The sequence below is a fragment of the Protopterus annectens genome, chromosome 2.part1 (genome assembly GCF_019279795.1).
Source record: "Protopterus annectens isolate FY-2018-M chromosome 2.part1, PAN1.0, whole genome shotgun sequence".
Lineage (NCBI taxonomy): Eukaryota > Metazoa > Chordata > Ceratodontiformes > Protopteridae > Protopterus > Protopterus annectens.
Window position 1 is genome coordinate 1,385,766,184 of NC_056729.1, and position 27,949 is coordinate 1,385,794,132.

At 42.7% G+C, this 27,949-nt stretch overlaps 1 protein-coding gene across 2 annotated transcripts in view; it reads right to left on the bottom strand.

The window, feature by feature from the left end:
- Positions 1 to 27,949, bottom strand: part of AGBL5 (AGBL carboxypeptidase 5) — a 2,459,386-nt gene that overhangs the window by 1,680,157 nt on the left and 751,280 nt on the right. For both annotated transcript variants that reach the window (XM_044062862.1, XM_044062863.1), the window contains exon 6: positions 18,102 to 18,280. In XM_044062862.1, coding sequence (XP_043918797.1) covers positions 18,102 to 18,280 — 179 coding nt within the window. The remainder of the gene's footprint in view (positions 1 to 18,101; positions 18,281 to 27,949) is intronic.

Sequence of the window (27,949 nt, forward strand, 5' to 3'; positions counted from 1 at the left end):
TATGGTTCAGTTTGTACTGTTTGGAGAAGGTATGTATGGAGGACCAGGTGGCTACCTCAAGGATGGAAGTTATGTTCAGGCCCTTGAGGAAGGCCCCAGAGGAAGCTATGGCTCTTGTAAAGTGTGCTCTTACCCCATGAGGCAATAGTTTTCCATGGTAGGAATAGCAGAAGCAGATAGTTTTCCATATCCAGCAGGAGACAATGTGCTTGGATACCGCCTTGCCCAGGGCCCTGGGATAGAAGGACACAAAGAGCTGATTAGATTTTCCGATGGTCTTAGTTTTGTCCAAATAGAACCTTAGTTGCCTGTGGACATCAAGGGAATGCAGTAGTCTTTCACTGCCATTTTTAGGAGAGGGAAAGAAGGTGGGTAAGTGAATAGATTGATTGAGTGACCACTCATTGACCACTTTGGGCATGAAGGAGGGGTTGGTGCGCAGGGTCACTCTATCTTTGTGGATGATAGTGTAGGATGGGGATGCCATAAGCGCCAGTAAATCTGAAAACCTTCTGGCTGAGGGTAAGGGCTACCAGTAGGACTGTTTTCCATGTGCATATCTGCAGGGAGGCAGAGCTGGCTGGCTCGAATGGGGCAAGTGTAAGTTTTTCTAGAACAATAATTTAGGTCCCAAGAAGGAGTGATAGGCTTCTTTGGTGGCTTAATGTGCAGGACCCATTTAAGGAAAAGTTTAACATCCAATCTGGAGAGCAGTAGAGGGTCCAGAGGTAAGCAGGCAGAGATAAAGTACAGTTTTGTACCTACCATAAATTTAGATGTTCGAGTGTATACATTGCTGCAGTCATTACACTTGGGTTATCCTGCCGTCAGGCGGTTCACCAGTTGGCCTGAGTTCTAAAGTCTTGGTCCGGCGTCAGTTGCTGTCGCCTCCTCCCTGACGTGAGTGCGACAGGGGTATAAGATGCAGCCGATGCCATTTTCTTCAGTTTTTCTTGCCCCAGATGTCAGGTGCCTCTAAATAGGTAGGCAATTTTAATTGCTAATAAAACATACATAAGAAAAGCAAAAAACAACTTACAGCTACCAGCAAATACTCCTCATAGGTAGTAAGGGTAGAAGACATAGGTACGTACCAGCCAGTAAGAGGGGAAGGAGGGAGGGTAACCTGGACTGCAGCAGTGTATACACTCGAACATCTACACTTATGGTAGGTACAAAACTATACTATGTTCATCGTGTTACCCTGCTGCAGTCATTACACTTGGGTAGAATCCCAAAGCTGAGGTAGGGTGGCTGGTTCTATAAGGCATTAGGGGTGGCTATAAGGCCCTGCAGCACTGCAGTGGCAAAGCCAGCTCTGGATTTAGAGTATAAAGGCAGATGGTAATGCTTGGTGAAGGTATGCACAGAACTCCATGTTGCTGCTTCCAAAATGTCCTTGGTAGGCACTCCTCTGAGGTAGGCAGTTGAAGTAGCTGTTGCCCTGGTGGAGTGAGATCTAATGCTGCTAGGTACAGGTTTTCCATCGTATGTGTAGCAGAAATGTATACAATGTCCTATCCATTTTGAAATAGTCCTGTCCTAGTGGAAAATGAGGAAAAGTTCCACTGCCATTAGTGCCTGTAATTCTGAAACTCTTCGTGCTGATATTATTGCCAGGAGCAGAGCAGTTTTCCAAGAGATATATTTTAATTCTGCTGTGTTAGCTGGCTCAAAAGGAGGTAAAGTTAGTTTTTCCAAAACAAAGTTGAGGTCCCAAGTTGGAGTAGGTGCTCTACGGGGCGGTCTTATATTTTTAGCCCCTCTGAGGTACTGTTTTAACAGAGGATTAGAGAAAATTGGTGGATCCGTGTTGTAATGAGCAGAGATGGCAGAGGTGTGGATCTTGATGGATGAGAAGGAGAGGCCTTTGTCCAGCATCTCAGTTAAGTATTGTAGTATCTGAGGAATGTTTGGGACAAGAGGGTCAAGGCTGTTAGCTTGGTTCCAGGCACAGAATCTCTTCCATTTATCCAAATAGGCTTTCCTGGTACTAGGCCTTCTGGCCTCCAGAATGACATCCATAACAGCTTTGGAGAGAGGCACTGCTTGCTTGACTAAGGAATCTTCCATGCAGCTAGGTTTAAGGTCTTTAGCTGGCTGTGTAGTATTTGATTGTTGTGCTGAGTCAGCAGATGTGGGATTTGAGGCAAAATTCTTGGTGGTTCTTGTGCTAAGCTCCTTAAGATTGGATACCAGTGCTGGCGTGGCCAGTCTGGTGCAATCAGGATCATCTTTGGCTCTTCTTGCCTGGCTTTTATGAGTACCTTTGGCAGGTGCGGTAGTTGTGGGAAAGCGTATACTTGTAGGTTCTCCCAGCTGAATGAGAGGACATCCACTTTCCATGCTTGTGGGTTTTAATTCCTTGTGCAGAATTTTTATAGCTGGCAGTTTATTTGGGATGCAAACAGATCTATGTCCGAGCTCCACCATTTCTGTGTAATCCTTCTGAATATTTGTGGATCCAATTCCCATTCGTGGGGATCCATGATGTTTCTGCTTAAGTCGTCTAACAGTGTGTTTTTCTCTCCTGGCAGGAATTGTGCTTGCAGATGAACTTGAAGGTTTATAGCTGTGTTCCACAAGGTCATGGCTTGTCTGCATAGGGGGTAGGAGTGAGTGCCCCCTTGCTTGTTTATGTACCACATAACTGTGGTGTTGTCTGTCTTTAGCAGTAGTTGTCCTGGATGCAGCAGGTCCTTGAAAGCTATAAGGGCATTTTGTACAGCTAGCGTCTCTTTTTGATTGATGTGAAGATGCCTTTGTTCTGCGGGCCACGTGCCCTGAATACATTTGCCTGCCATGTGTGCTCCCTAGGCATAATCCGATGCATCTGTTGTCGTGTTTGCCTGGCTGTGGGTTGTGTAAAAGGCTGTCCCTTGTTGAGGTGACAGGCTTGAGCCCACCATTGAAACTCCTGTTAAAGGCAAGGGATTAGTGGTATAACTGTTTCCAAACTTTGACAGTGTTGAGACAGTACAGTTTTGTACCTACCATAAATGTAGATGTTCGAGTGTATACCCTGCTGCAGTCATTACACTTGGGTTATCCTGCCGTCAGGCGGTCCCGCAGTCGGCCGGAATTCCAAAGTCTTGGTCCGGCATCGATTACTGTCGCTTCTTCCCTGACGTCAGAGCGCCAGGGGTATATCAGAGGCATCTGACACCATTTTCTTCAGTTTTTCTTGCCCCAGATGTCAGGTGCCCCTAATAGGTAGACAAAAAAAAAAAATATATATATATATATATATATATATATATATATATATATATATATATATATATATATACATATAGCTATATGAAAAAATAAAACAAAAGCCTTAAACACAAGCAAATACACCACAGAGGTAGTATAGAATAGAGTGGTAGAGATAAGTTCAGCTAGTTCAGAGGGGATGGAGGGAGGGTAACCTGGACTGCAGCAGGGTATACACTCGAACATCTACATTTATGGTAGGTACAAAAGTGTACTATGTTCATCGTGTTACCCTGCTGCAGACATTACACTTGGGTAGAATCCCTAAGCTAAGGATGGGAGGTGGAGTCAAACAGGGTTAGAGGAGGCTAGAAGGCCCTGCAAAACTGCAGTGGCGAAGCCAGCTCTAGTCTTAGAGTAAAGTGGTAAGTGGTAATGTTTGGTGAAGGTGTGTACTGAACTCCAAGTTGCAGCTTCCAGAATATCCTTGGTTGGCACCCCCCTGAGGAAGGCTGTAGATGTAGCTGCTGCCCTGGTAGAGTGGGGCCTTATGGTAGCAGAAACTGGTTTTCCATGGTGGGTGTAGCAAAAACGTATGCAATGTCCTATCCATTTGGAAATGGTCTGTTTTGAAATAGCCTTTCCTTGTGATGCTGTAGCATAGGATACAAAAAGCTGGTCAGATTTTCTGAGAACCTTAGTTTTATCCAAGTAGTAACGTAGCTGCCTGTGAATGTCCAAGGAATGCAGGAGTCTTTCTCCTTTGTTCTGTGGATTTGGAAAGAAGGTGGGTAAATGGATGGTTTGATTTAGAGCCACACTGGATACCACCTTAGGCATAAAGGAGGGGTTCGTTCGTAAAGAAACTCTGTCTTGATGAAAAATGAGGAAAGGCTCTATGCCATTTGTGCCTGAAGCTCTGAAACTCTTCTAGCTGAAGTAATTGCTAGCAGCAGGGCAGTCTTCCATGATATAAACTTTAAGTCAGATGAGAAGGCTAGCTCAAAAGGAGGTAGCGTGAGTTTTTCCAGAACAAAGTTGAGGTCCCAAGTAGGTGTTGGTGCTCTCCTGGGAGGCCTAATGTTTTTGGCCCCTCTGAGAAACTGCCTTAGAAGTGGATGTGAAAATAATGGAGGATCCGTGTTGTAGTGAGCAGAAATAGCCGAGGCGTGGATTTTAATAGATGAAAAAGAAAGCCCTTTGTGTAACATCTCAGTTAAATATTGCAGAATCTGAGGTATGTCTGGCTGAAGGGGATTTTAGCCTTTAGCTTGGTTCCAGGCGCAAAACCTTTTCCATTTGTCCGAGTAGGCTTTCCTGGTGCTGGGCCTCCTGGCCTCCCGAATAACATCCATAACAGCTTGTGAGAGAGGAGCTGGCTGGTTGCTTAGGTGATTTGCCATGCAGCCAGGTTTAAGGTTTTGAGCTGGCTGTGTAGAATCTGATTGTCTTGCTGTGTGAGCAGGTGAGTAATTTGTGGTAAAATCCATGGTGGGCCCTGGGCCATATTCCTTAATAGTGGGTACCAGTGCTGGCGTGGCCAGTCTGGGGCAATGAGTATAATTCGGGGTCTCTCCATCCTGACTTTCAGTAGCACCTTTGTGAGAAGGAGTAATGGAGGAAAGGCATATACTGTTAGCATTTTCCAACTGAATGAGAGTGCGTCCACTTTCCAAGCTTGATGGTGATAAGTCCTTGTGCAAAATTTTGTTAGCTGATAGTTTTGAGGGCTGGCAAACAGGTCTATGTCTGGGAGCCCCCATTTTTGAGCTATCTTTCCGAATACTTGTGGATCCAGTTTCCACTCGTGGGGATCCATGATGGTTCTTGCTTAGGTCGTCTGCCAATGTGTTCTTTTTTCCTGGCAGGAATTGAACTTGTAATTGAACTTGGTAAGCAAGTGCTGTGTTCCACAAGGTCATTGCTTGCCTGCATAGAGGGTAGGAGTGTGTGCCCCCTTGTTTGTTTATTTACCACATTACTGTGGTGTTGTCTGTCCTTATGATAAGCTGTCCTGGATGTAAGAGGTCCTTGAAGGCTGTCAGAGCATTTTGTACAGCTAACATTTCTTTTTGATTGATGTGCAGATTCCTTTGATCTGCAGTCCATATGCCTTGAACGCACCGTCCTGCCATATGTGCCCCCCAGGCATAGTCCGATGCATCTGTTGTCATAGTTTGCCTGGCTGGGGGGCAGGGTGAAAGGCTGACCATTGTTGAGGTGACATGCCTGTGACCACCATAGAAACTCCTGTTGAAGGCAGGGAATGAGAGGTATCATTGTTTCCAAGCTGTGGCTGTGTTGAGTCCATACGCTTTTTAGGTACCATTGTAATTTCCTCATATGCAGTTTTGCAAATAGTATTAGTAGTATGCAAGATGCCATGAAGCCCAAGGCCTGCAGAATTTTTCTTGCAGGGAGTTGGGTCTTTGTTGCCATTGTTCTGAAGTATTGGGTTAATTGTAGTTGTTTGTCTGGCGTCAGATAAGCCATCTGGGCCGTTGTATTCAAGCTGGCACCCAGGAATGTCATATTTTGTGAGGGCACTAGTTTTGATTTCTTTTCATTTACTGTGTACCCTAGGCAACTTAGAAGATGTTTTACAAAAGCCAGGTGTTGTAAGAGAATGTCCTTGCTTTCTGCTTGGATGACACAGTCATCCAGGTATGGGTATATTTGAATTCCTCTTTGTCTGCAGTATGCAATTACTGGTGCCAGGCATTTTGTGAAGACCCTGGGCACAGTAGATAAGCCAAAGGGCAGTGCAGAGAATTGGTAATGGGTTGAACCTGCAATGAAACGGGGGTATCTTCTGCAATTTTGTCTGATAGGGACATGCAGGTATGCCTCCTTGAGGTCCAACGTTACTAGCCAAGCTTTCTTGCCCAACATGAGAAGAAGCTGCTGTAGTGTTAGCATCTTGAATTTGGGTACTTGCAAGAAGGTGTTTAAAATTGAAAGGTCCAGAATGGGTCTCCAAGCATTGTCCTTTCTGGGGACTAGAAAGAGCCTTGAGTAAAATCCTTGGCCTTGCTCCTGTGTAGGTACCAGTTGAATGGCTCTCATGTCCATGAGAGCTGTAATTTGTTTTTGTGCCTCTGCCCATTGATTTTGTGGCAGGTTTGGCATTCCTTTTATCCCTGGCAAGGTGTGTAAATGGAATCTGTATCCGTGTGATATAATGTCTAGGACCCATTTGTCCTTTGTGACGATGCGCCAGTTGTCTGCAAAAAGTGTTAACTTTCCTCCAAAGGGAGCTGTCAAGAGAGTTTTGCTTGGCAGTTTGAGGTTTAAGTCATTGTGTTTGCCTTCTAGTAGTTTGGGACCTGTCTTCTCCTCCCTTCTGTGTTGCAGTGCCCCATTGGCAAGGTTTGTAAGGGATTTGTGCTTGTCCTCTGCCCCTTGGGCGCCTGTATTTACCCCTCTGTGGTCTGTCAGAAGCTGGAAAGGACCAATTTTTTGTTGGCCAATTTCTGCTGAAGCGTGGGGGCTGTACCTGTAAGAAATCTTTGACCATCTGCATAGATTTTGCCTTATCCTCCATTTTCTTTAAAACCTCCTCTGCTTTAACCCCAAATAAGACATCCTGCTGTAAGGGTGCATCCAGTAACTTTGCTTTAACATGATCAGCAGAGTTTGTTCCTTTAACCAAGCATGCCTACGTATAACAGACCCAGTAACAGCTGCTCTAGAGGAAGCTTCCAAGGCATCAAAACCACATTGTAAAGTCTGTTTGCCCACCTGTTCAGCTGCATGCAACAGATCTTGCATTTCCTTGAATTCAAACTGTTGAGGGTGCGTGCCCATCTTTTGTTTTATTTGAGACATTAGGAATTGCTGGTATTTAAGCATGTGAAATTGACAATTTAGTGCTCTCATAGCTAGAGTAGCTGAGGTGTAAACCTTCTTCCCCCACCTATCTAGTGCTCTGGAGTCCCTTTCTGAGGGTACAGGATTTTTAGCCATAGAAGCCTTGGCTCCTTTGGGAACCTGGGAGATTGTCTCTGGATCAGCAACAGGGCTTTTATATAGGAATTTGTGTGAGTCAGGCACTCTATAGTATCTATCAGGTTTGACTGGAGCAGGAGGCAGAGAATCTGGATTTAGACTAGATTCTATTTATTTATTTAATAGTATAAACCCTACATCCCACATAAACCTATATGGCTTCTCTCAACTCATTAACTGTCCAACCAGAACTGATAAATCCAACAACCATGAATCTATTCTAGACTGGATTCTGATTAATACTCCCCAACAAACCTACCAGTCCTTCCAGATGATCTAAGTGACCATTCTTTAACTTATGTCATTAGACACAAAATCAACCTAACCTTACCTGCCACACTTAGAACACTAAGAACAAAAAAGACTTTTAACTCAGAACATTTTCTAGCTGATCTAAAATATTGTAATTGGTCCTCATTGAAATATCTTCCCTTAATGAAGCAGTAGATTACTTTAACTCTACATTCTTATCAATTCTAGACCAACATGCCCCAACTCGCACTCATCAGAACCAAATCAAAAGTAGCACCCTGGCTAACTAATAATACTAGGCATAAAATCATTATTAGAAATAAATCATGGTCAAAATGGCGCACTAAAAATCAAACTGATGTCATTAAAATTTAGAGAGCTTAGAAACAGCACTAAAAGAGCTATCCTGACCGACAAAAAAACTATTACCTTCAGCTGCAGAACATCACTAATAAGGAACCTAAAAATTCTGGGCCAGTATTAATAATCTTCTGTCTCCAGGTCACTCCTTTACACCTAATCCCCAGGACTCTAAACCCTAAAAAACAGCAAATGACTTCAACTCATTCTTCACAAACACTATCCAAACACTAGCTAGTCATCTATCTCCTGATACCTCAAATCTTCCTCCATCCACATTAAATCCACCTCCTACACTCCAATTACAACCAGTCTCTACCTCCTTTATCACATCATTGCTCCTAAAGTTAAAACCACCACTCCCTCTCTCAGACAAACTGCCTGCAGAATTCTTACAGATAGGTGCCAAAGCCTTAGCCTACCCTATTTCCATCCTGATCAATAGATCTATAAAGGAAGGAATCTTCCCTCTATCTGGAAAATATCTCATATCATCCCACTACATAAAGGAGGAAACTCTAATGATTTCTCTAACTTTTAGTCCAATAGCTCTCCTCCACCAATCAAAAAATCATGGAAAAATGTATTCAAACAAGTATTAAATCACCTTCTCAACAACAACTTACTTTCTAACTGTCAGCATGGTTTCAGACCTCACACAGTACCACTACTGCTTTACTCTCCTTCACTAACTCCATTAACACTAACCGTAATAATACTATCTATCTTCCTCTGTCTTCATCGACCTATCCAAAGCTTTTGATATGGTGAATCATAAACTTTTACTACATATCCTACAATCACTGGCTCTTGATCATCTTGCCTTGTCCTGGTTTGCATCTTACCTAGAAAATTTCTAATCTTCTACCTATCTCCTTCCTTTGCTATTTTCTATCTTTATTAATGACCTTCAATCTGCATAATCTGCTCTGCTAACTCTCATACAGAACTCCAGTCACTTACTCAAAAAGCTTCAGTGCTGTAGAACAATGGTAAACTATTACTTTTTTCACCTACTCAAATCTAACTCCACCTTACTTTACTCTTACATCCACTGTCAACAACACCATAAAATTAGTTAATAAAAAATAGGATCCCTTTACAGAATCAAACCTTTCCTAACACCCACAGCTAGGTCCACCATTGCTACATCTCACCTAATCTCCACTCTTCTCTATGATTCCCCCATTTACACTAATCTTTCCAAAACAACATGAAGAAACTAGAAACATCCTATCATAACATAGCTCGACTTAAGCTGACTTCCATAGCTCGATTCGCTATTGGATCTCCTTTTAGAACTCATCACTGCTTGAACCTAAAAGAACTAGGCTGGATTGAACTTCCTAACCAACTTGTACTTCAACAGATCTTAATTGCTTATAAGATTCTATATCAGCCAACCAACACACCAACACTTACTAGCCTTATTTCTCCATACAACAACCTGCAACAAACCGCTCTCCAAATAAACTTCTGATTAAAGTTTATTCTCCAACTCTGTTGAAAAAACATGGGAATAAACTACCCTCTGACATCACTTCTTTAACCTCTTTCCAACTTTTCAAATTTCAACTAAAGATTTATCTCAAATAACACTGGGCTGCTCTCTCCTGCTAATCCTACTCAATGCCTTCTCTCTCTTCTTCCATTGCCCTAAAAAAAAAAAAAAAAAAAAAATTTTATATTATCTGGTTAATTATTTATTTTATTTTACATTTTAAACCGAACTAGTCTGGCTGGATACGTATCCATTTTCAAAGGAGAAAGAGAAAAAAAACCTATACTATGACTACAATACAATACATGACTAATAGAAAAATCGATTTTTTTTTGTTTTTTTTTTTAACAAAAAAAAAAACAAACAAAAAAATAAAAAAAAAAAAACACTTTTAAAATACAGTATTTAACTAGTTTTTTAAAAGATTTCAATCAAAGTTCACATCATGTGGCTGAGGAGATAAAGACTCAAAAAATAAAAATATAGGATGATTGAGTATATAGCTATAGCTACATAAAATTAATCATTTAAGACAGAAGGAAGACAGAAAACAAAAAGAAAAAGAGAAAAACTAGTAGTTAGAGTAGAAAAAAAAAAAAGTTTAGAAGGTAAACGATAATATAGGTATAGAAGTTGTTGAAAAAAGGGATAAAAGATATAATAGAAGTGTGGATAGAATATGTTTACACATAGTAATATCATTTTTATCATTTTATCATGTTAAGCAAGTCAATGAGTCAAGTTGAAAGGGTGAAGAGGTAATGAGATAAAGGAAAAAGGAAAGGTGAAGGAAGAGAGGGGCTGAGATGTTAGTCTAGCAGAACAGGAGAAAGTGAAGAGATACAGCAGACTGTTCAGAAGGTGTGATGACATTATTTAGTATTGGTATATTGGAGGTAATAGAAAATTTTGAAGGTGATGATATTCTAAGAAAACATCATCCACAATGTCCAAAACTGGGGGGATAGCAAGTGGTCTGTGCTGGGGGAGTAAAAGAAACTCTCGGAGCCTTTTCTTTGAGTCAGTGTAGTCCTGACCTTCCCAGTGGAAATGTTCCCTCATGGTATGTAAGGTTTCCCCAAAGGAATAATCTCCAGGGGGAGAAGCTGAGGGAATGGAGTCTTCAGCATCAGAATCTTCATAAGGGGGAAAGGAGTAATCCTGTTCCTCAGAGTAGCCTGAAGAAACAGACACTTGATCAGAGGAGGCATAATCCTCCTCTCGTCTAAGATTTTATGGTGAGAGTAGTCGGTCCGAAAACACCTTCAGAAAACCGAAGGTGTTTCTACAGTACCGGCTTCCTCTACTGCAATGTCGTCGGTAGGTCCTAAAGAAAATGGCTGCTTCGGCCTAGAATTCTCTGCTGGGTGATCTGAAGTGGTCTGGGGATCCAATGCAGTGGTTGCCAGGGTATAGGTGAGGTGAGGTGCCTCACTGAAAACCGGAGAACCGGCGACAGGCCCAGTCGAGGCCTCGGAGTCTGGCTTGGATCTGGGCTGCCTGTCTTTATCTTTGCATTTTTTATGCACGCCGGTAGTCGGTTGCTCCGACGGCATAGTGTAATTAAATTTTCTACCGAAGTAGTGTCGTGTGAAATCAAAGCGTCGCTTTATAGTTCGCTTATTGAACCTAGCACAAAACCGACAACCAGTGACGTCGTGGTCTGGGCCTAGGCAAGGTATACAAAAAGAATGAAAGTCCTTATGAGGTATTTGCTTCCCACAAGAAATGCAATTGTTAACTTTTTCTGACATCGGACTGAGGCAAGAAAAGGTTCCCCAACGTGATACTTAGCTTTGAAGACTTCGGACTGAAACTTGATTCGAAAATCTCAGGTGTCGGCCGACCGGCACTTGCAAACTGCTTCTGCTTCAGGCACCGTGCGGCAAGAAAGACTGGAGAAAATGGCGTTGGATGCCTCTGATATACCCCTGGCACTCTGACATCAGGGAAGAAGCGACAGCAACCGACGCCGGACCAAGACTTTGGAATTCCGGCCGACTGCAGGACCGCCTGACGGCAGGATAACCCAAGTGTAATGACTGCAGCAGGGTAACACGATGAACATCATACATTCTTTAGGTACCACTGTAGTTTCCTCATATCCAGTCTGGCATATGGAATTAGTAGTATGCAGGATGCCATGTAACCTAAGGCCTGCAGAATTTTTCTTGCAGGGAGTTGGGTCTTTGTTGCCATCAATTGAAAGTATTGAGTCAGTTGTCCTTGCTTGTCTGGCGTGAGATAAGCCATCTGGGCCGTTGTGTTCAAGCTGGCACCCAGGAATATAATCTCTTGTGAGGGCACTAGTTTTGATTTCTTTTTGTTTACTGTGTACCCCAGGCAACTTAATAACTTTTTTACAAACGCCAGATTCTTTAGAAGAATGTCCTTGCTCTCTGCTTGAATCAGGCAGTCATCCAGGTACAGATAAATATGAATTCCTTTCTGTCTGCAAAATGCAATTACTGGTGCCAGGCAATTTCTGAAGACCCTGGGCGCAGTAGATAAGCCAAAGGGCAGTGCAGAGAATTGGTAGTGCATTGAACCAGCTATAAATCTGAGGTATCTTCTGCAGTTTTGTCTGATAGGGACATGCAGGTATGCCTCCTTGAGGTCCAAATTCACGAGCCAAGCTGTCTTGCCCAGCATGGGAAGAAGCTGCTGTAATGTCAACATTTTGAATTTCGGAACATTCAGGTAAGTGTTTAGAGATGAAAGATCCAGAATGGGCCTCCAGGCTTTGTCCTTTCTGGGTACCAGAAAGAGTCTTGAGTAAAATCATTGTCCTTGCGCCTGTGATGGTACCTTTTGAATAGCTCTCATATCCATGAGTGCTGTAATTTGTTTTTAAGCCTCTGCCCATTGATTTGGTGGCAGATTTGGCATTCCTTTTAACCTTGGCAGAGTGTGAAAGTGGAACCTGTAACATTGAAATATAATGTTGGGAACCCATTTGTCTTTGGTGATCATTTGTCAATTGTGGTAGAAGAGTGCCAGTTTTCCTCCCAAGGGGGCTGCCAAGAAGGATTTGTTTGGCAGCTGTAGTGGAAAGTCATTGGAGCTGCTTTTTATATGGCTGGGGCCTGTCTTCCCCTTCTTTCTGGCCTGATGCAACCCATTGTCGAGGCCTGTAAGGACTTTGTGTTTGACCTCTACCTCTTGGACGTCTGTATCTTCCCCTTTGAGGTCTGTCTGTAATTGGAAAGGACCAATTCTTAGTTGGCCAGTTTCTGCTAAATCTAGGAGGCTGAACCTGTATGAAATCCTTCACAGTTTGCATAGATTTTGCCTTATCCTCCATTTTCTTTAATATCTCTTTTGTCTTAACTCCAAATAACACATCCTTCTGCAAAGGTGCATCCAATAATTTTGCTTTAACATGATCTGGTAACGTATGCTCTTTTAACCAAGCAGGTCTTCTAATGACAGAGCCTGTAACTGCTGTTCTGCAGGAGGCCTCCAGAGAATCAAAACCACATTGCAAAGTATGCTTTCCCACTTGTTCAGCTGCATGCAATAAAGCCTGCATTTCTTTAAAATTAGGAGACTCTGATTCTGGAAGCATTTTTTGTTTTCACTGAGACAGTAAAAATTGCTGATATTTTAGCATGTGAAACTGGCAATTTAAGGCTCTCATTGCTAAAGTGGCAGATGTATATACTTTCTTTCCCCATCTGTCTAATGCTCTGGAATCTCTGTCAGAGGGAACCGGATTCTTGGCTGATGAGGCCTTAACTCCTTTGGGTCCCTGAGAAATGGTTTCAGGGTCAGCTACAGGGCTTTTATACAGAAATGTATGTGAGTCAGGGACACTGTATCTGTCAGGTTTAACAGGGGCTGGAGGTAAGGAATCAGGATTTAAGCTGGATTCAGTATACACATCATCCACAATATCTAACACTGGTGGAATAGCAAGGGGTCTGTACTGAGGTAATAAAAGGAAGTCTCTGAGCCTTTTCTTGGATTCTGACTAATCCTGGCCTTCCCAGTTTTAATGCTCCCTCATGGTATGAAGGGCTTCCCCAAAGGAGTAATCCTCAGGCGGTGAGGCTGATGGAATTGATTCCTCAGCATCAGAATCCTCATAAGGGGGTAAAGAGTATCCTAGGTCTGAGGATGAATCAGAAGAGATGGACACCTGGTCGGATGAGTCATAGTCTGCATCCTGTCTAGGCCTTTTATCAGGAGGGGGAGGGGGAGGGGTATGGGACCCCCCCCCCTGATCAGAGTGATTAGGTCTTCGGCCATTTTGAGCATTTGTTTCTTAGGCATGGAGGCCTGTCCTGGAGAATGCTGTGTTTCTTTGATTTTAAAGGAGGCTTAGACGTAGCTGAGGGTTTAATGCTTAACTGAGTAGGTCTGAAGACTCCCTCTAAAGCTGTGGGTTGCTCAGCTACTCCGGATCCCTCTGAAAGGTTAGTCTCGGTAGGCTGAATAACTTGTGCATCTGAAGGCCCAGACATCTCCACGTGGGAGTCAGAGGCGGCCTGTGGAATTACAGAAGCGGTCGTCAGGGGCTGCGAAGGCACCTCGCTGAAAACCGGAGAACCGGCGACTGGCCTAGAAGAGGCTTCGTCATCAGTTTTGGCCCTCGGATGCCTATCCTTGTCTTTGCGCTTTTTTTGTATTCCGGTCGTCAGAAGTTCCGACGGCATGGTATAATTGAATTTTCTACCAAAATAATGTTGGGCAAAATCAAACCGACGTTTAATAGTGCGCTTGTTAAACCTAGCACAAATCCGACAACCAGTAACGTCGTGGTCTGGGCCTAGGCATGGGATACAATAAGAATGGAAATCCTTATGAGGTATTTGCTTCCCACAAGAAATACAGTTATTAACTTTTACTGACATCGGTCTGAGGCAAGAAAAAGTTTCCCCAATGGGGTACTTAGCGTTGTAGCAGACTTCGGTTCTGGATTCGGAATGAAAATCTCAGGAGACGGCCGACCGGCACTTGTGAACTGCTTTTGCTTCGGGCACCGCGCGGCAAGAAAGATTGGAGAAAATGGCGTCGGCTGCATCTTATATACCCCTGTCACACTGACGTCAGAGGGGAAGCGACAGCAACCAACGTCGGACCAAGACTTTGGAACTCAGGCCGACTGGGGAACCACCTGACAGCAGGATAACCCAAGTGTAATGACTGCAGCAGTGTAACACGATGAACATCAGATAAGTGAACCTTCACTGAAGAATATGAAAGGTCTGACTTTATGAGCTCACACACATAGGCTAAGACAAGGGGAACATCCACTTGAAAGGGGTCCTTATGCCTTTGGAGACACCATTTGGAAACAAAATAGCTGTGGCAAAACCCAGCCTAGACTTAGAGCAAAATATCCTTAGTTGCCACCCCTTAGGAATGTTGCTTGAGTGGCGCCATGATGGGAATAACAAAAGCAATGCAGTAGCCGCAGGCTCAAAAGGTTGTAGAGTAAGTTTTTCCAACACGCTCAGAAATCTCCAAATTCTTTGCTGTACAAAAACGCAGCTGGTGGTTTAGTGGAGAAGCTAACAGATCTAATCTCTGAGTTCCCCATGACACTGTCTCCTTCATGTTGATATGTAGATGCTGTAGTCTGGCAGGCCACTTGTCTTGTATTGAGCCAGAATCAGGCAGTCGTCCAAGTAAGGATAGATTTGAATTCCTTTTAGCCTGAAGTAAGTATCACTGGGAGCCAACCTTTGTGAATACTCTGGAGTAGAGAGAAGCCAAAAAGGCAAATGGAGAACTGATAAACTTGGCCTACCTCAAAGAAGTTTTGGCATCCTGCAACAGTAAAAGTCTCTGCCTGGAAACTCCAAAGAAACTCCTAAAAACCTCTGGCTCCACTGAGCCTTTAAAAACGCGGTTCCGGGACTGCCGGTTCATCAACCACCCCGCTTGGTTTGCTTTGTCCTTTTTTTTCCGGTAAGGCCGGGCGATTACCCGACGGCCCATTTTATAATAATACAGTTACATAGGATCTCCTGGTATTGAGTTTCCTGGCCTCCTGCAGAACAGATAGCATGTCCTCAGTGTAGCGGTGTCTGAAGGTAATTAAAAGTTTATCATCCACAGGGTTAGGCAAAACATCTCCATGTATGGGTGGGTGAGAGATCCCTTCTGTTGTATGAGCAGGTCCACCTTGTGAGGCAACTTGTGGTGATTGCCCTTGGCAAGAGTTTAAAGAAGGAGGAACCAATGTTGCCTTTGCCAACAGAGAGTCATCAGCAAGATTTTTGGCATGCCCCTCCTGATTTTTAGGAGGACTTTCTGAATGAAAGGGAAGGGACGGAAAGCATACAAAACAGTCCCTTCCACGAGAAGGTGAAGGCATCCACTCTCCAAGCTAGAGGAGAGGGGTGCTTGGCGCAGAAGGTTTTCAATTGTCTGTTCCTTTTTTTTTTTTTTTTTTTTTTTTTAAGAGGAGTTGATTTGGTGGAAGCTGAAGGCCTAGATTCAGGGATCTGGCCTATGGGTGAGGTTTCCGATTCTTGGATCATCGACGGGCATCCAGTGGAGCCTGGTTCTCCCTCGACCTCGGCAGTAACCAATACCTGAATAACTTCCGAGGATGTGCCTATCAGTACTTTGGAAGTGGCTTCCTCGGGGGTAGTAGCTGAAGGTGCTGGTACTAGCAAATGTCCCTCAACCCTTATATTGGTGGTTGGCGGGGTGTCTGAAACCGGAGGATCAGAAGTGGTAGGCCTAGAAATTTTGGCCTTCTTTTTAGGAGGCTCCGCCTTGACGGACGACGCTGGATCCATTCATAGAGCTAGCCTTTTTAACCTTTAGTTCTCTAGGTATAAATTAAGGGCTGACTGCTTCGGAGAGTTTTAGGAATGAATGACTGGCAGATGCTACAGGTGGTATGGTCGTGTTCCCGGCCTAAACAGAACAAACAAATTTCATGGGAGTCTTTGTGCGGAATTTGACTTCCGCACCTACATTTTACCTTCCTACCTGACATAGGCTAAGGAAACAAGCAACAACCAAAGCCCAAGCAATAACAATAATAAGGTTTCCCCAACAGGGTACTTAACATTTGATGTCTTGAAGACAGCAGAGCGAAGCAATCAATCTGATGTTTGATTGCGGCAGAAAAGCGCTGAGATCTGTGCATGCAGGCGTCAGATTTAAGGCCCCTGGTTTATGGCCCTGTGTGTGACGTACCATGCAATAGCATCAACCAGGCTTGAGCTTTTGCATAAGAGCTGACGTTCGGGTCGCCTGAGGCGGAGGATCCCACAGTAAGAATACTGCAACATGAGACTAGAAGGACATCTACAGCAATCAATCAGAACAGGTCAGAAAAGACTGGCAACAGATATTAGATATGCAATTCTCAAAAAAAGGCTCCCAAATATGCAACAAAGGCTAGAAGATTTAGGATCTTTGCCTGGCAGTTTTTGCATGGATACTTTTATACCCCAAGCAGACTCCGAAGAATTTTTCTTCAGCTGGGTGGCAAATGATGGAGGTGTGATGGGAAAAAAAACAGGTTACTGGGAATATATATTTTGGGAGTGTAATGAGCTGGAAGACTTTAAAAATTCCCTACAGAGTACTTTGTCAGGAATATTGGGTGATCAAATGAGTAGCAGTGGATTGTGACACCATCAGAGAAACTGAAGAGGAAGACTCCATATGGGTGTCTAGTACCTTGGCTCTACACATGAAATTCTGCAGTCAAACAATTAGAGATGTCATGCTGAGGACCCAAGCAGAACAGACAAAACAAATGAAAAACTTTATGTGGGATTTACTTCCCACACTTCATGCAATTGTTGACTTTTTCCAATGTTAAATTAATACAGAAACTTCCCCAGTGGGGAACTTATATGACTGGAAGAAGAGATTCTCTGGTAAAATGAGCTGACCAATGGACTGTGAGCATTCTGAACAAACACGAAGCTCATCAGACTGCAAGCCAAGCAAATGGTGCTGACAGATGCCCTTCTTATACTCTGATGTCCAGATGTTTGTTAGACGTCCATTAGCTAGGGATGATCAGGCCAACTGTGGTTTCTTCATATCCGGAAGACCCAATAATTAGTACTGCAACACTGACTACAAAGATCATCATGGGACCACTGGTTGTATTGTGAAGTCATTTAAACAAATGCACAGGCAAATATATAAAAACAACAGACAGTGGTTCAGTGGTTTAGCAAAACTGTGTTGAGAATATAATATTTTAATAGTAAATAATTTGCAAAATTGTGTGGCAGTTAAAGCAGAAGATTAAGGCTCTGAGCAGTTAACAAGCTTTCTCCTGCAGTTAAGGGTAGAGGGTTTAATTCTTTCCACCTCCATTTGCATAATGTGGGACTCTGAGCTAGTCACTAAACAGGACAATGATTCCAGGTCACTCCTAAAAAGGGACACTTGTACCAGTGGGCTTAACCAGTTAACAACAACAACAACAAAAAAAGTGACGGTAACTGCTTGAAGTACTAATGCTCATAGCTTTGATACTGTAATCATACTTCATAGTGGAAGGGTTCCACTTCAGTATTCTTTCATACATGTAGCAACAAGAAAAGTATTTCTGTCTTTACAAACTTCTCTTCTACTTTGGTAACATCTATGTTAACTTCTAAGAAGTGAGGCATGACGCAAAACAGATTAATGTAATCTACAGTGACGTCTCTGTATTAGGAAAAATGAGCAAAACATGTACAGAAAAAAACATTACATCCCACAGAATGATGGATACAAAACCCAATATATGGCGGAAGCCTGGCAACTGCAATGATTAAGCTGAACTACAAATTACTGATCATGCTCTTACCGATAATGCCCTCGAACTACGCCATCAGGATTTAACATAGGAATGAGTTTAAAGACAAACATACGCCTCAGTATCTGAGCCCGGGGATCATCCAGACGTAGAATGAACTCCAAAAAACCATTAAAAACAAAACTGGATGGTGTTTCACCAGGGTGAACACGACTGCTTAGGAAAAAGACCTACAAAGAGAAAACAGATGAAGACAAAATTGAAAAAAGTATGCAGCACTGTTCACAGTGTTAGTTCTTACACACCAGTATCTACAACACATCAAGTAAAACTGGACTATCGATATTTTCTAACTAACCCTGCTTAGTAAAATGGTACATGTAAAAATTAAGCATTCTTGTGACTGCAGTAAGCATATAAATACTGGAACTGTATATTCAGAGTTCACAATACAGACCTCTTAAATTTGCATTTTGAAAAGTGCACCACAACAATTTCTTTTCACAGCTTTCACAAATCTTGCATCACATAACTTGACCGATACTAATTTCATACTTCAATGCCAAAAGAAAACATCTCCTCAAAACAAATAAATAGAAGATGGAAAGTACAGCTTTGTAAGTAAACCTTATCATAACAGCTGATATTTGAATGATCACTGCTACAGTAAGATTAGCAAATCCGACACAAGATAAAACAGCTGGCCAGCTTCCAAAGCTTAAAGGGCAGTTTCCACACATGTAAACCATTATTCAGCTCACTCTGACCCAAATGAAAAGAGTGATTTGGGTGCTAAGCCCTTCAGAGCTTTCATGCAGTCTAAGAAAGGGTGGGTAGTGCCCTGAAAAGATCAATCTTAGGAAAACTGCAGTTGTGTAAGAAAACTTACCATAACAGTAGATGTTTGAATCATCACTGGTGCAGTAGCCTAAGCTACACTGGCTTATATTCTGCATAGGATATAACAAGCTATTCAGCTTCCAAAGCTTCAGGGCACCTTCTACCCCCCCCCCCCCCCAAACAGTTCGTCAGTTTGAACTGAGATGACTAGATCAGGTTTGAGCACCAATCCCTTCAGAGCTTTTATGCCAACTGAGACTGTGGCCAAGCCCTGACAGGACAACCCTAGGAAAAGAAAAAAATACATGGCAAACAAATTCATCAAAAAATAAGGGGATAGAGGGAGGGAGTGGTTAATGTGTCAGTAATCATTTGAACATCCACTGTTATAGCAAGTTTACTTAAACAGCTGTACTATGTTCACCATTATGATCACTGCTGCAGTAGCCAAAGCTATACAGGAAGGGAGCCCCTGGAGAAGGGTTTTAGCAAAGCCTGTCCTAAACCTAGGAAATTAATCTAGCTGATAGTGCTTTGAAAATGTATGCAAAGAACTGAGTTGCTGCTTCTAAAATGCTTCCAGAATCCAACTCTTTCCAAAAATCCAAAGATGAAGCCAAGGCTCTGGTAGACTGGAGCTTGAACGGCCTGGAATAGATTTGTCAATCTGAGTATAAAAAAAGACAATAGCCTTGGACAATAATTTGGAAACAGTCTGCTTTGACACAGTCTGTCCTTTTTCTTACCATCACAAGAAAAGAACAAATGATCAGAGGTGAACATCCAAGGTATGAATAATTCCTTCTCCCTCATTTTTAGGCTCTAAGACACAGAGATGGACAGATTGGCTTAAGGTGAGCTTGGAAACCACTTTATGCATAAAAAAAGCTTTAGTTCTCAAAGACACCCTTCTCATTTTACACAAAGATAAGCTGACCCACCATAAGAGCTTGTTTCTTGGATACTCCATCTTACTGACTGATCTGACCTCTGCAAGAAAATTCCTTGGGAGCAGAAAGTACAGTTGTGTACACTTACCATAAATGTAAATGTTCAAGTGTATTCACTGTTGCAGTCATTACATTTGGGTAATCTGCTTGCAGGTTGCCCTCAATCGGCCTGATTAACATAGTCTTGGGTCCTGCGTCGGTTGCTGTCCTTTCTTCCATGACGTCAGGTCGTCAGGGGTATAAAACATGCAGCCGACGCCATTACATCAGTTTTTCTTGCCCCAGATGTCAGGTGCCCCTCTAATGCGGACCAAATGAACATAAAAACACAAAGGTATACCTCCAACGAAAAGCAAATAAACCAAAAAGGGTTTTAAGCATAGTAAAGGAAAGTAGAGGTATAGCCAGAAGTTAGGGGGCTAGAGGGAGGGTAATCAGGACTGCAACAGTGAATACACTCGAACATCTACATTTATGTAAGTGTACACATCTGTACTATGTTCTTCGTGTTTCACTGTTGCAGTCATTATATTCGGGTAGATTCCCAAAGCTATGGTTGGGAGGAGGATTTTATATAGCATTAGGGCCAGCTATAAGGCCCTGCAAGACAGCAGTGGCAAAGCCAGCTCTGGATTTAGAGAAAATTGGCAAATGATAATGCTTGGTGAAAGTATGTACAGAACTCCAGGTAGCAGCTTCTAGGATGTCCCTGGTAGGAACACCTCTGAGAAAGGCTGCAGAAGTAGATGCAGCCCTGGTGGAGTGAGATCTAATCCCCTGGGGGACAGGTTTTCCATGGTGCTTATAGCAAAAATGAATGCAATGGCTTATCCATTTAGAAATGGTTTATTTTGAAATAGCCTTCCCCTCTGCCCCTGCAGCAAATGCTACCAGCAGTTGTTCTTATTTTCTTCGAGGTTTAGTCCTGTCCAAGTAGAATCTAAGTTGTCTGTGCACATCCAAGGAATGTAGAATCCGTACCCCTTTGTTCTGTGGATTGGGAAAGAAGGTTGGCAAATGAATGGACTGATTAAGAGCCACACTGGATACCACCTTGGGCATGAAGGACGGATTGGTCCTGAGTGACACTCTGTCCACATAAAAGATGATGGAAGGCACCACTGCCATAAGGGCCTGTAATTCAGATATCCTTCTAGCTGAAGTGATTGCTAAAAGGAAAGCTGTTTTCCAAGAAAGAAATTTTAAGTCCGCAGTAACAGCTGGCTCGAAAGGAGGTAGAGTGAGTTTCTCCAATACAAAGTTAAGGTCCCACACAGGGGTTGGAGCTCTCCAGGATGGTCTCAAATGTTTGACCCCCTCTGAGGTACTGCTTGAGCAGAGGATGAGAGAAGAGGGGAGGTTCTGTGTTATAATGAGCTGAAATAGCTGAGGCGTGGATTTTAATGGAGGAAGAAGACAGGTCCTTGTGAAGCATCTCAGTTAAGTACTGCAAAATCTGAGGTAAATTGGGTGCTGCTGTGCTCATCCCTTGAGATCGGTTTCAGGCACAGAATCTTTTCCATTTTTCAGCATAAGATTTTCTAGTACTAGGCCTCCTTGCCTCTAAGATGACATCCATCACAGGTTTGCTGAGGGATGATAAGGGTGAGTTTAAGTAATTAGCCAGGCTGCAATGTTCAGTGTTGGAAGCTGAGGGTTCAGAATCTGGTTCTCCTGCTGAGACAGCAGGGAAGGGGTCTGAGGCAGGTGTCATGGAGATAACTGCGACACACTGCGCAGGAGAGGGTATCAGTGTTGGCGCGGCCAGTCTGGAGCAATCAAAATCATCCTTGGTTTGTCCTGTTTGACTTTTAGTAGAACTTTGGAGAGCAGAGGCAGTGGGGGGAAGGCATAGACTGATAGGTTTTTCCAGCTGAAGGACAGAGCATCCACTTTCCAGTCTTGTTTGTGGGAAGTCCTTGTGCAAAACTTGTCCAATTGGTAGTTCTGGGGGGAGGCAAATAGGTTTATGTCTGGGCTCCCCCATTCACTTGTCAACATGTTGAAAATCCTTGGTTCCAGTTTCCACATGTGTGAGTCCATGAGGTTTCTGCTTAGTCCATCTGTCAGCGTATTTAATTTTCCTGGCAGGAATTGAGCTTGTTAATTGCACTTGGTAGCTCAAGGCTGTGTTCCACAATGCCATGGCTAGTCTGCAGAGGGGGTAGGAATGTGTACCCCCCTGCTTGTTTATGTACCACATAACCATGGTGTTGTCAGTCTTTACCATTAGTTGTCCTGGAAGAATGTAGTCCTTGAAGGCTGTCAGAGCATTCTGTACAGCTAACATTTCTTTTTGATTGATATGTAGGTGCATTTGACTTGGGTTCCATTTGCCCTGAATGCACTTCCCTGCCAGGTGAGCCCCCCATGCATAGTCTGATGCATCTGTTGTTAGGGTTTGGGCGGCAGGCGGTAGTGTGAATGGTAGTCTCTTGTTTTGGTGGCAGGCCTCTGTCCACCAGAGGAACTCTAGGCGTAGGTAAGGTATGATAGGAATCATTGTTTCTAGGCTGCGAGAATGTTGACTCCTTAGGCTTTTTAGATACCACTGGAGTTTCCTCATATGCAGTCTTGCATATGGAATTAGAAGAATGCAGGAGGCCATGAACCCCAAAGCTTGCAGTATTTGTCTTGCAGATAGCAGGGTTTTTGTGGCCACTTGTTTGAAATAGGTTATCAAATGAATTTGCTTTTCTGGCGTGAGGTAAGCCATCTGGGAAGTTGTATTCAAGCTTGCTCCCAGGAATGTAATTTGTTGACAGGGTACCAGTTGTGATTTCTTTTTGTTTATGGTATACCCCAAACAAGTTAGAACTCTTTTTACAAACGCCAGATGATTCAAAAGTATGCCCTGGCTTTCTGCCTGAATTAGACAATCATCCAGGTATGGGTATATTTGAATACTTCTTTGCCTGCAAAATGCAATAACTGAAGCCAGGCACTTTGCGACTACCCTGGGTGCAGTAGACAAGCCAAAGGGCAGTGCAGAGAACTGATAATGCGTGTAGCCTGCTTTGAAGCGTAGGTATCTTCTGCAAGATTCCCTGATTGGAATGTGCAGGTATGCTTCTTTTAAATCTAGTGTTGCCAACTAGGCGTCTTTGCCTAGCATAGGTAGCGATTGGTGAAGAGTCAGCATCTTGAATTTTGGAATCTCCAGAAAGGTGTTTAGAGTAGAAAGGTCCAGGATTGGACGCCATGATTCATCTTTTCTGGGTACCAGGAAAAGTCTGGAGTAGAAACCTTGTCCCTTTTCCTCTTCTGGTACCAGTTGAATAGCCCCATGCTTAAGAGAGAAAGTACTTGTTTTTGAGCCTCTGCGCACTGATTTGGGGGCAGGTCCAGCCACCCATTTGGTGTTGGCATCTTGTGGAAATGAAATCTGTATCCCTGGGACACTATATTTAAAACCCATTTGTCCTGGGTTATGAGTTCCCATTTCTTTGCATGAAGAGCAATCTTTCCCCCCAAAGGGGCTGTCAGAAGATAAGGGCTTGGAAATTTTAAAAGGAAGTCATTGACTGTTTACCATAGGGGGTGTCTTGTTATTCCCTGATTTGGAAGTGGAGGCCCCCCACTGCTTAGTTCTGAGAGTCCCCTGGGACTGAAACCTGGGGTTTTTGCTGTGTCTGGGTTTGGCTTGAGAAGACCTGGAAGGGACCAGAAAGGACCAGTTCTTAGTAGGCCAGTGCCTACTAAATCTAGGAGGTTGCACTTGCAAAAAATCTTTAAAAGTTTGCATAGATTTAGCTTTATCTTCCATCTTTTTAAGAACCTCTTCAGCCTTGTTGCCAAACAGGTGGTCCTGATTTAAAGGAGCATCCAACAATTTAGCTTTAACATGATCAGGCAAAGATTGCTCCTTAAGCCATGCACGCCTTCTGAGCACAGACCCAGTAACAGCAACCCTGCAAGAGGCCTCTAAAGAATCAAAACCACATTGCAAAGTATGTTTTCCAACTCAACTTGTTCAGCAGAATGCATTAAAATCTTTATTTTCCACACAGTCAGGAATCAACATCATCTTCTGTTTAAGCAGTCCAATGACATGTTGCTGATATTTTAACATATGAAATTGGCAGTTTAAAGCTCTGATTGCCAAGGTTGCTGAAGTATAAACCTTTTTACCCCATCTATCCAGCGCCTTGGAGTCTCTATCAGAAGGGGTAGGATTTTTAGCAGTAGAAGCCTTAATGCCCTTGGGCCCCTGAGAAATAGTCTCTGGATCAGCAATAGGATTTTTGAAAAGGAACTTGTGGGACTCAGGAACCCTGTAATATCTGTCATGTTTACTAGGAGCAGGAGGCAGGGAATCAGGGGCCAAACTGGATTCCGAGAAAACAATGTCTAGTACAGGAGGAATAGCCAAAGGCCTATGCTGAGGTAGCCAAAGGAAATCCCTAAGCCTCTTTTTTGAATCAGAAAATTCCTGGCTTTCCCAGTGAAAATGCTCCCTTAAAGTATGTAAGGTTTCCCCAAAAGAACAATCCTCAGGAGGGGAAGCAGAGGGAATAGAATCCTCTGCATCAGAATCCTCATAAGTAGGTAAGGACAAATCCAGGTCATCAGAAGAGTCAGAAGAAACAGAATCCTGATCAGAAGATTCATAATCAAGCTCAGCCCTAGGCCTCTTGGGGGGGGGGTTGACTATCCCAGATTAGAGTTATTAGATATTCAGCTATTTTTATCATTTGTTTTTTAGGCACAGGGGCCTGAGCATATGGCCTGGGCGTCGGTTTTTTAGACATGGATCGAGATTTAGGCCTTAGTAATGAAGGAGGCATCGATTTAATATGCAAGTCCATAGGCCTGAATACACCCTCAGAAGCCGATGCCTGCACAGCGTCTCCGGACCCATCCAAGGTAGAGACATCCGCGGGTTCCATAGTTGAAGTATCTCACGGCATACCGGACTCCAAATGGGTCTCAGTAGAGGCCTGCGAATCAGAAGTTGCAGGTATCAGGGGCTGCGAAAGCACCTCACTGAGTACTGGCGAACTGGTGACTGTGCTTAGGAGAAGCGTCGTCGGCAGTTTTGGACCTCGGCGGCCTGTCTCTGTCTTTATTTTTGCATTTTTTCGGAATCCCAGTAGTCAGATGGCTAACCGACGACATTTCTGGATAATTAAACCGAGAACCAAAATATTTAGAGGCAAAAATATACCGATGACGGACAGTGCACTGATTAAATAAAGCACAAAACCGACAGCAAGGTACGTCGTGGTCAGGGCCTAGGTAAGGAATACAGTACGAATGAAAATCTTTATGAGGTATTTGCTTTTCACAAGTAATGCAATTATTAACTTTTACTAACATCGGTAAGAAGCAAGAAAAAGTTTCCCCAATGGAGTACTTAGCTTTAAGTTGAAGACTTCGGTTCTGAAACTCGAAAACGAAAATTTCAGGAGTCGGCCGACTGGCACTTGCGAACTGCTTCTGCTTCGGGCACCGCACTGCAAGAAAGACTGATGTAATGGCGTCGGCTGCATGTTTTATACCCCTGACGTTATGGAAGAAGGATCCAGAAAAAGAAGTGAATTCCGCTAAAGAACACTCAGCAGAATAAAAAACAATGTAAATACTGGAAGAGCGTTGCACCACAGGTATTAGTATTTCATCTGAGTATTCAAAACCTGCTAAACAACCAAAATGGCAGAAAGACAGCTTCAAAACAAGAGCTTCAATAACAGGCTTTTACCATGTTGAATCCACAATGTATGAGCTATAGAGCTTTGCTGTTGTAAAAGTCAAGTGGCGTTGTAATTCCACAGCTTTAAAACATGTGGATGTCATAAAAACAGAAAAAACGAACATAAAAGTGAAGAACCCTTCTGATGTAAACAATGGAAGCGCCAGCTTTCAAGCCTTCTTCAGATCCAAGTAGCTAAGCTGGGTTCAGTGTTTAAAAGTTGGTATCATCCAATGAAACACCTCAGTGAATGATGAATGTTAACCAATCAAGTTAGTCTATTGGTACACACCTCCATAGCTTGAAGTTAAAACTCTTTATTTAAAACAACATGACAGTTTGACGTTTCTAAGACAGACTCAGACATATTTTCAGAAGGAATATTAGTAAAATCTTTTCAGTAGGTTCTGGTTAAAAGAACAAGCTCTGCATAAAAGCCAAGATTTGAGAGAAAATGGTCATTTAGGGCGCTTCTTTTTATTTCATTTCAACAGTTTCTTTGGGACATCAGAACCTAAGTAAGTATACCTAAGGTTTCTGTCAATAAAAACAGGTCATAAGTGAGCATAGCTCATTGCTCGTCTATTTTTAAGAAAAGGTTTTAAGGGAACACAGCCATTAAGGCTAGGGGGGCTTATCTGCCCTCAGCCACATTATCCATTTGGCTTCCTCTCTCTCAGTCAGATTGGTCAGGTCTCATTCTCTGGAAGTAAAATGTATCTTTGAAATGACCATGAAAACAAAGCTATGTCCCTCATGCTCACATAAATGAAGAAAGAGAGAATTTGTTTCCTTTCTGTTACGTATAGCAGATTGATGTTTGATAATTCTTTCCTTTAGCTTCATATTAGTTTTTCCAACATAAAATGCTGTGCAGGAAGTGCAGGTAGCTATGTAAACAATATTGCTGGTTAGGCAATTAGCTAATCCATGAAAAACAAATGTCTGTTTAGTAACCGGATGCTTAAATGTGTTGCTACAATTGATTACATTGCAGACTTTGCAGAAGCCACATTTCTTTGTTCCTGATTAATTATTATGCGGTTGACATATCCCATCATTTGAGCATAAAATCCTTTTGAGATTCATTTTATTTTTGAAAAGGAAACTTGGGTTATCTCCAACAATCTCTTTTAACTTTTTATCCAAAGTTAGAATCGGCCTGAAATTTCTTATCACCTGGCATACGTTATCATGGTCCATAGTGTAAGTCAAATTGACCTTTAAGTTAGATGTTCTTTTAGGTATAGCTAGGGATGGTGTACTTTCACCTTCTTTGACCTTAGAGGAATAAAAAGGTTTGCCTTTTCCTTTATGTATGTCATTAATTCTGGTCTTGTTTAGTTCTAAACTTCTCTTTCCATATCCTCGTTGGCTGAAATTATTAATAAGCCTCTCTTCTTTCTGGAGAAAGGTTGCCTCTTCAGTACATAGCTTTGAAATCCTTGCAATTTGATTTTCAATAATGTTAGAGAAAATATGCCTAGGATGCATACTGGAAAAACGGAGCATGCGGTTTTGCCAGATATCTTTCCTATAGAGGCAAGTGTCTATTCCCTTCCCCGGATCAAGAGATAATCTCACATCCAGAAAGTCAATCATCTCTCTAGATGTTTTTACATCAAATTTCAGGAAAGTAGTGCTGTGTGACAGGAAGTTAACAAAGCTTCTTAAATCTTCTTCTTTGCCCTTCCATACATTGAAGGTGTCATCCACAAACTGATTGTACAGAATTATCTGGTCATTCCAAATGTTATTAGCATCCTTGGACCAAGCTCTCTCCCAGTTGGCTAAAACCAAGTTTGCATAACTACTGGCACAGGGCATGCCCATGGCAACCTCCCATTTCTGCCTACAGTAGCTGTTGTCATAGGTAAACATGTACTCCAACACAATTTCCAAAAGATCACATATCAAACGTGATTCTACCTTCTCTTCAGTTAGAAATTCTCTTACTGCTTCAATGCCATAATTATTTGGTATGGAAGTGAATAAACTATTCACGTCTAGGGTTACCAATTGCAGACTCTCAAGATCATCACGATGTTCTACATCTATATACAGATGTTGTAGAAACTCAGCTGTATCTTTAATCACAGTGTAGGCCCTAGGTAGCATCTTTTTTAGTTCCTGTTCAATAAACATAGAAATAGATTCCATCAACCATCCTTTACCAGCCACAATTGGTCTTAAAGGTGGGCGTTTAAGATCTTTATGGATTTTTGGTAATCCACTGATAGTTGGTACGGTGGAGTGCTCAGTGATGAAGAGATCATGCAAATACTCATTAATCTCTATTTGCAATAGCATGTCAAAGAGCCTGCTGGATCTTTCGTTTCATAATATTTAGTTCATTCTTACTAATCAAGGAATAGGTCTAAAAAAGATGCTACCTAGGGCCTGCACTGTAATTAAAG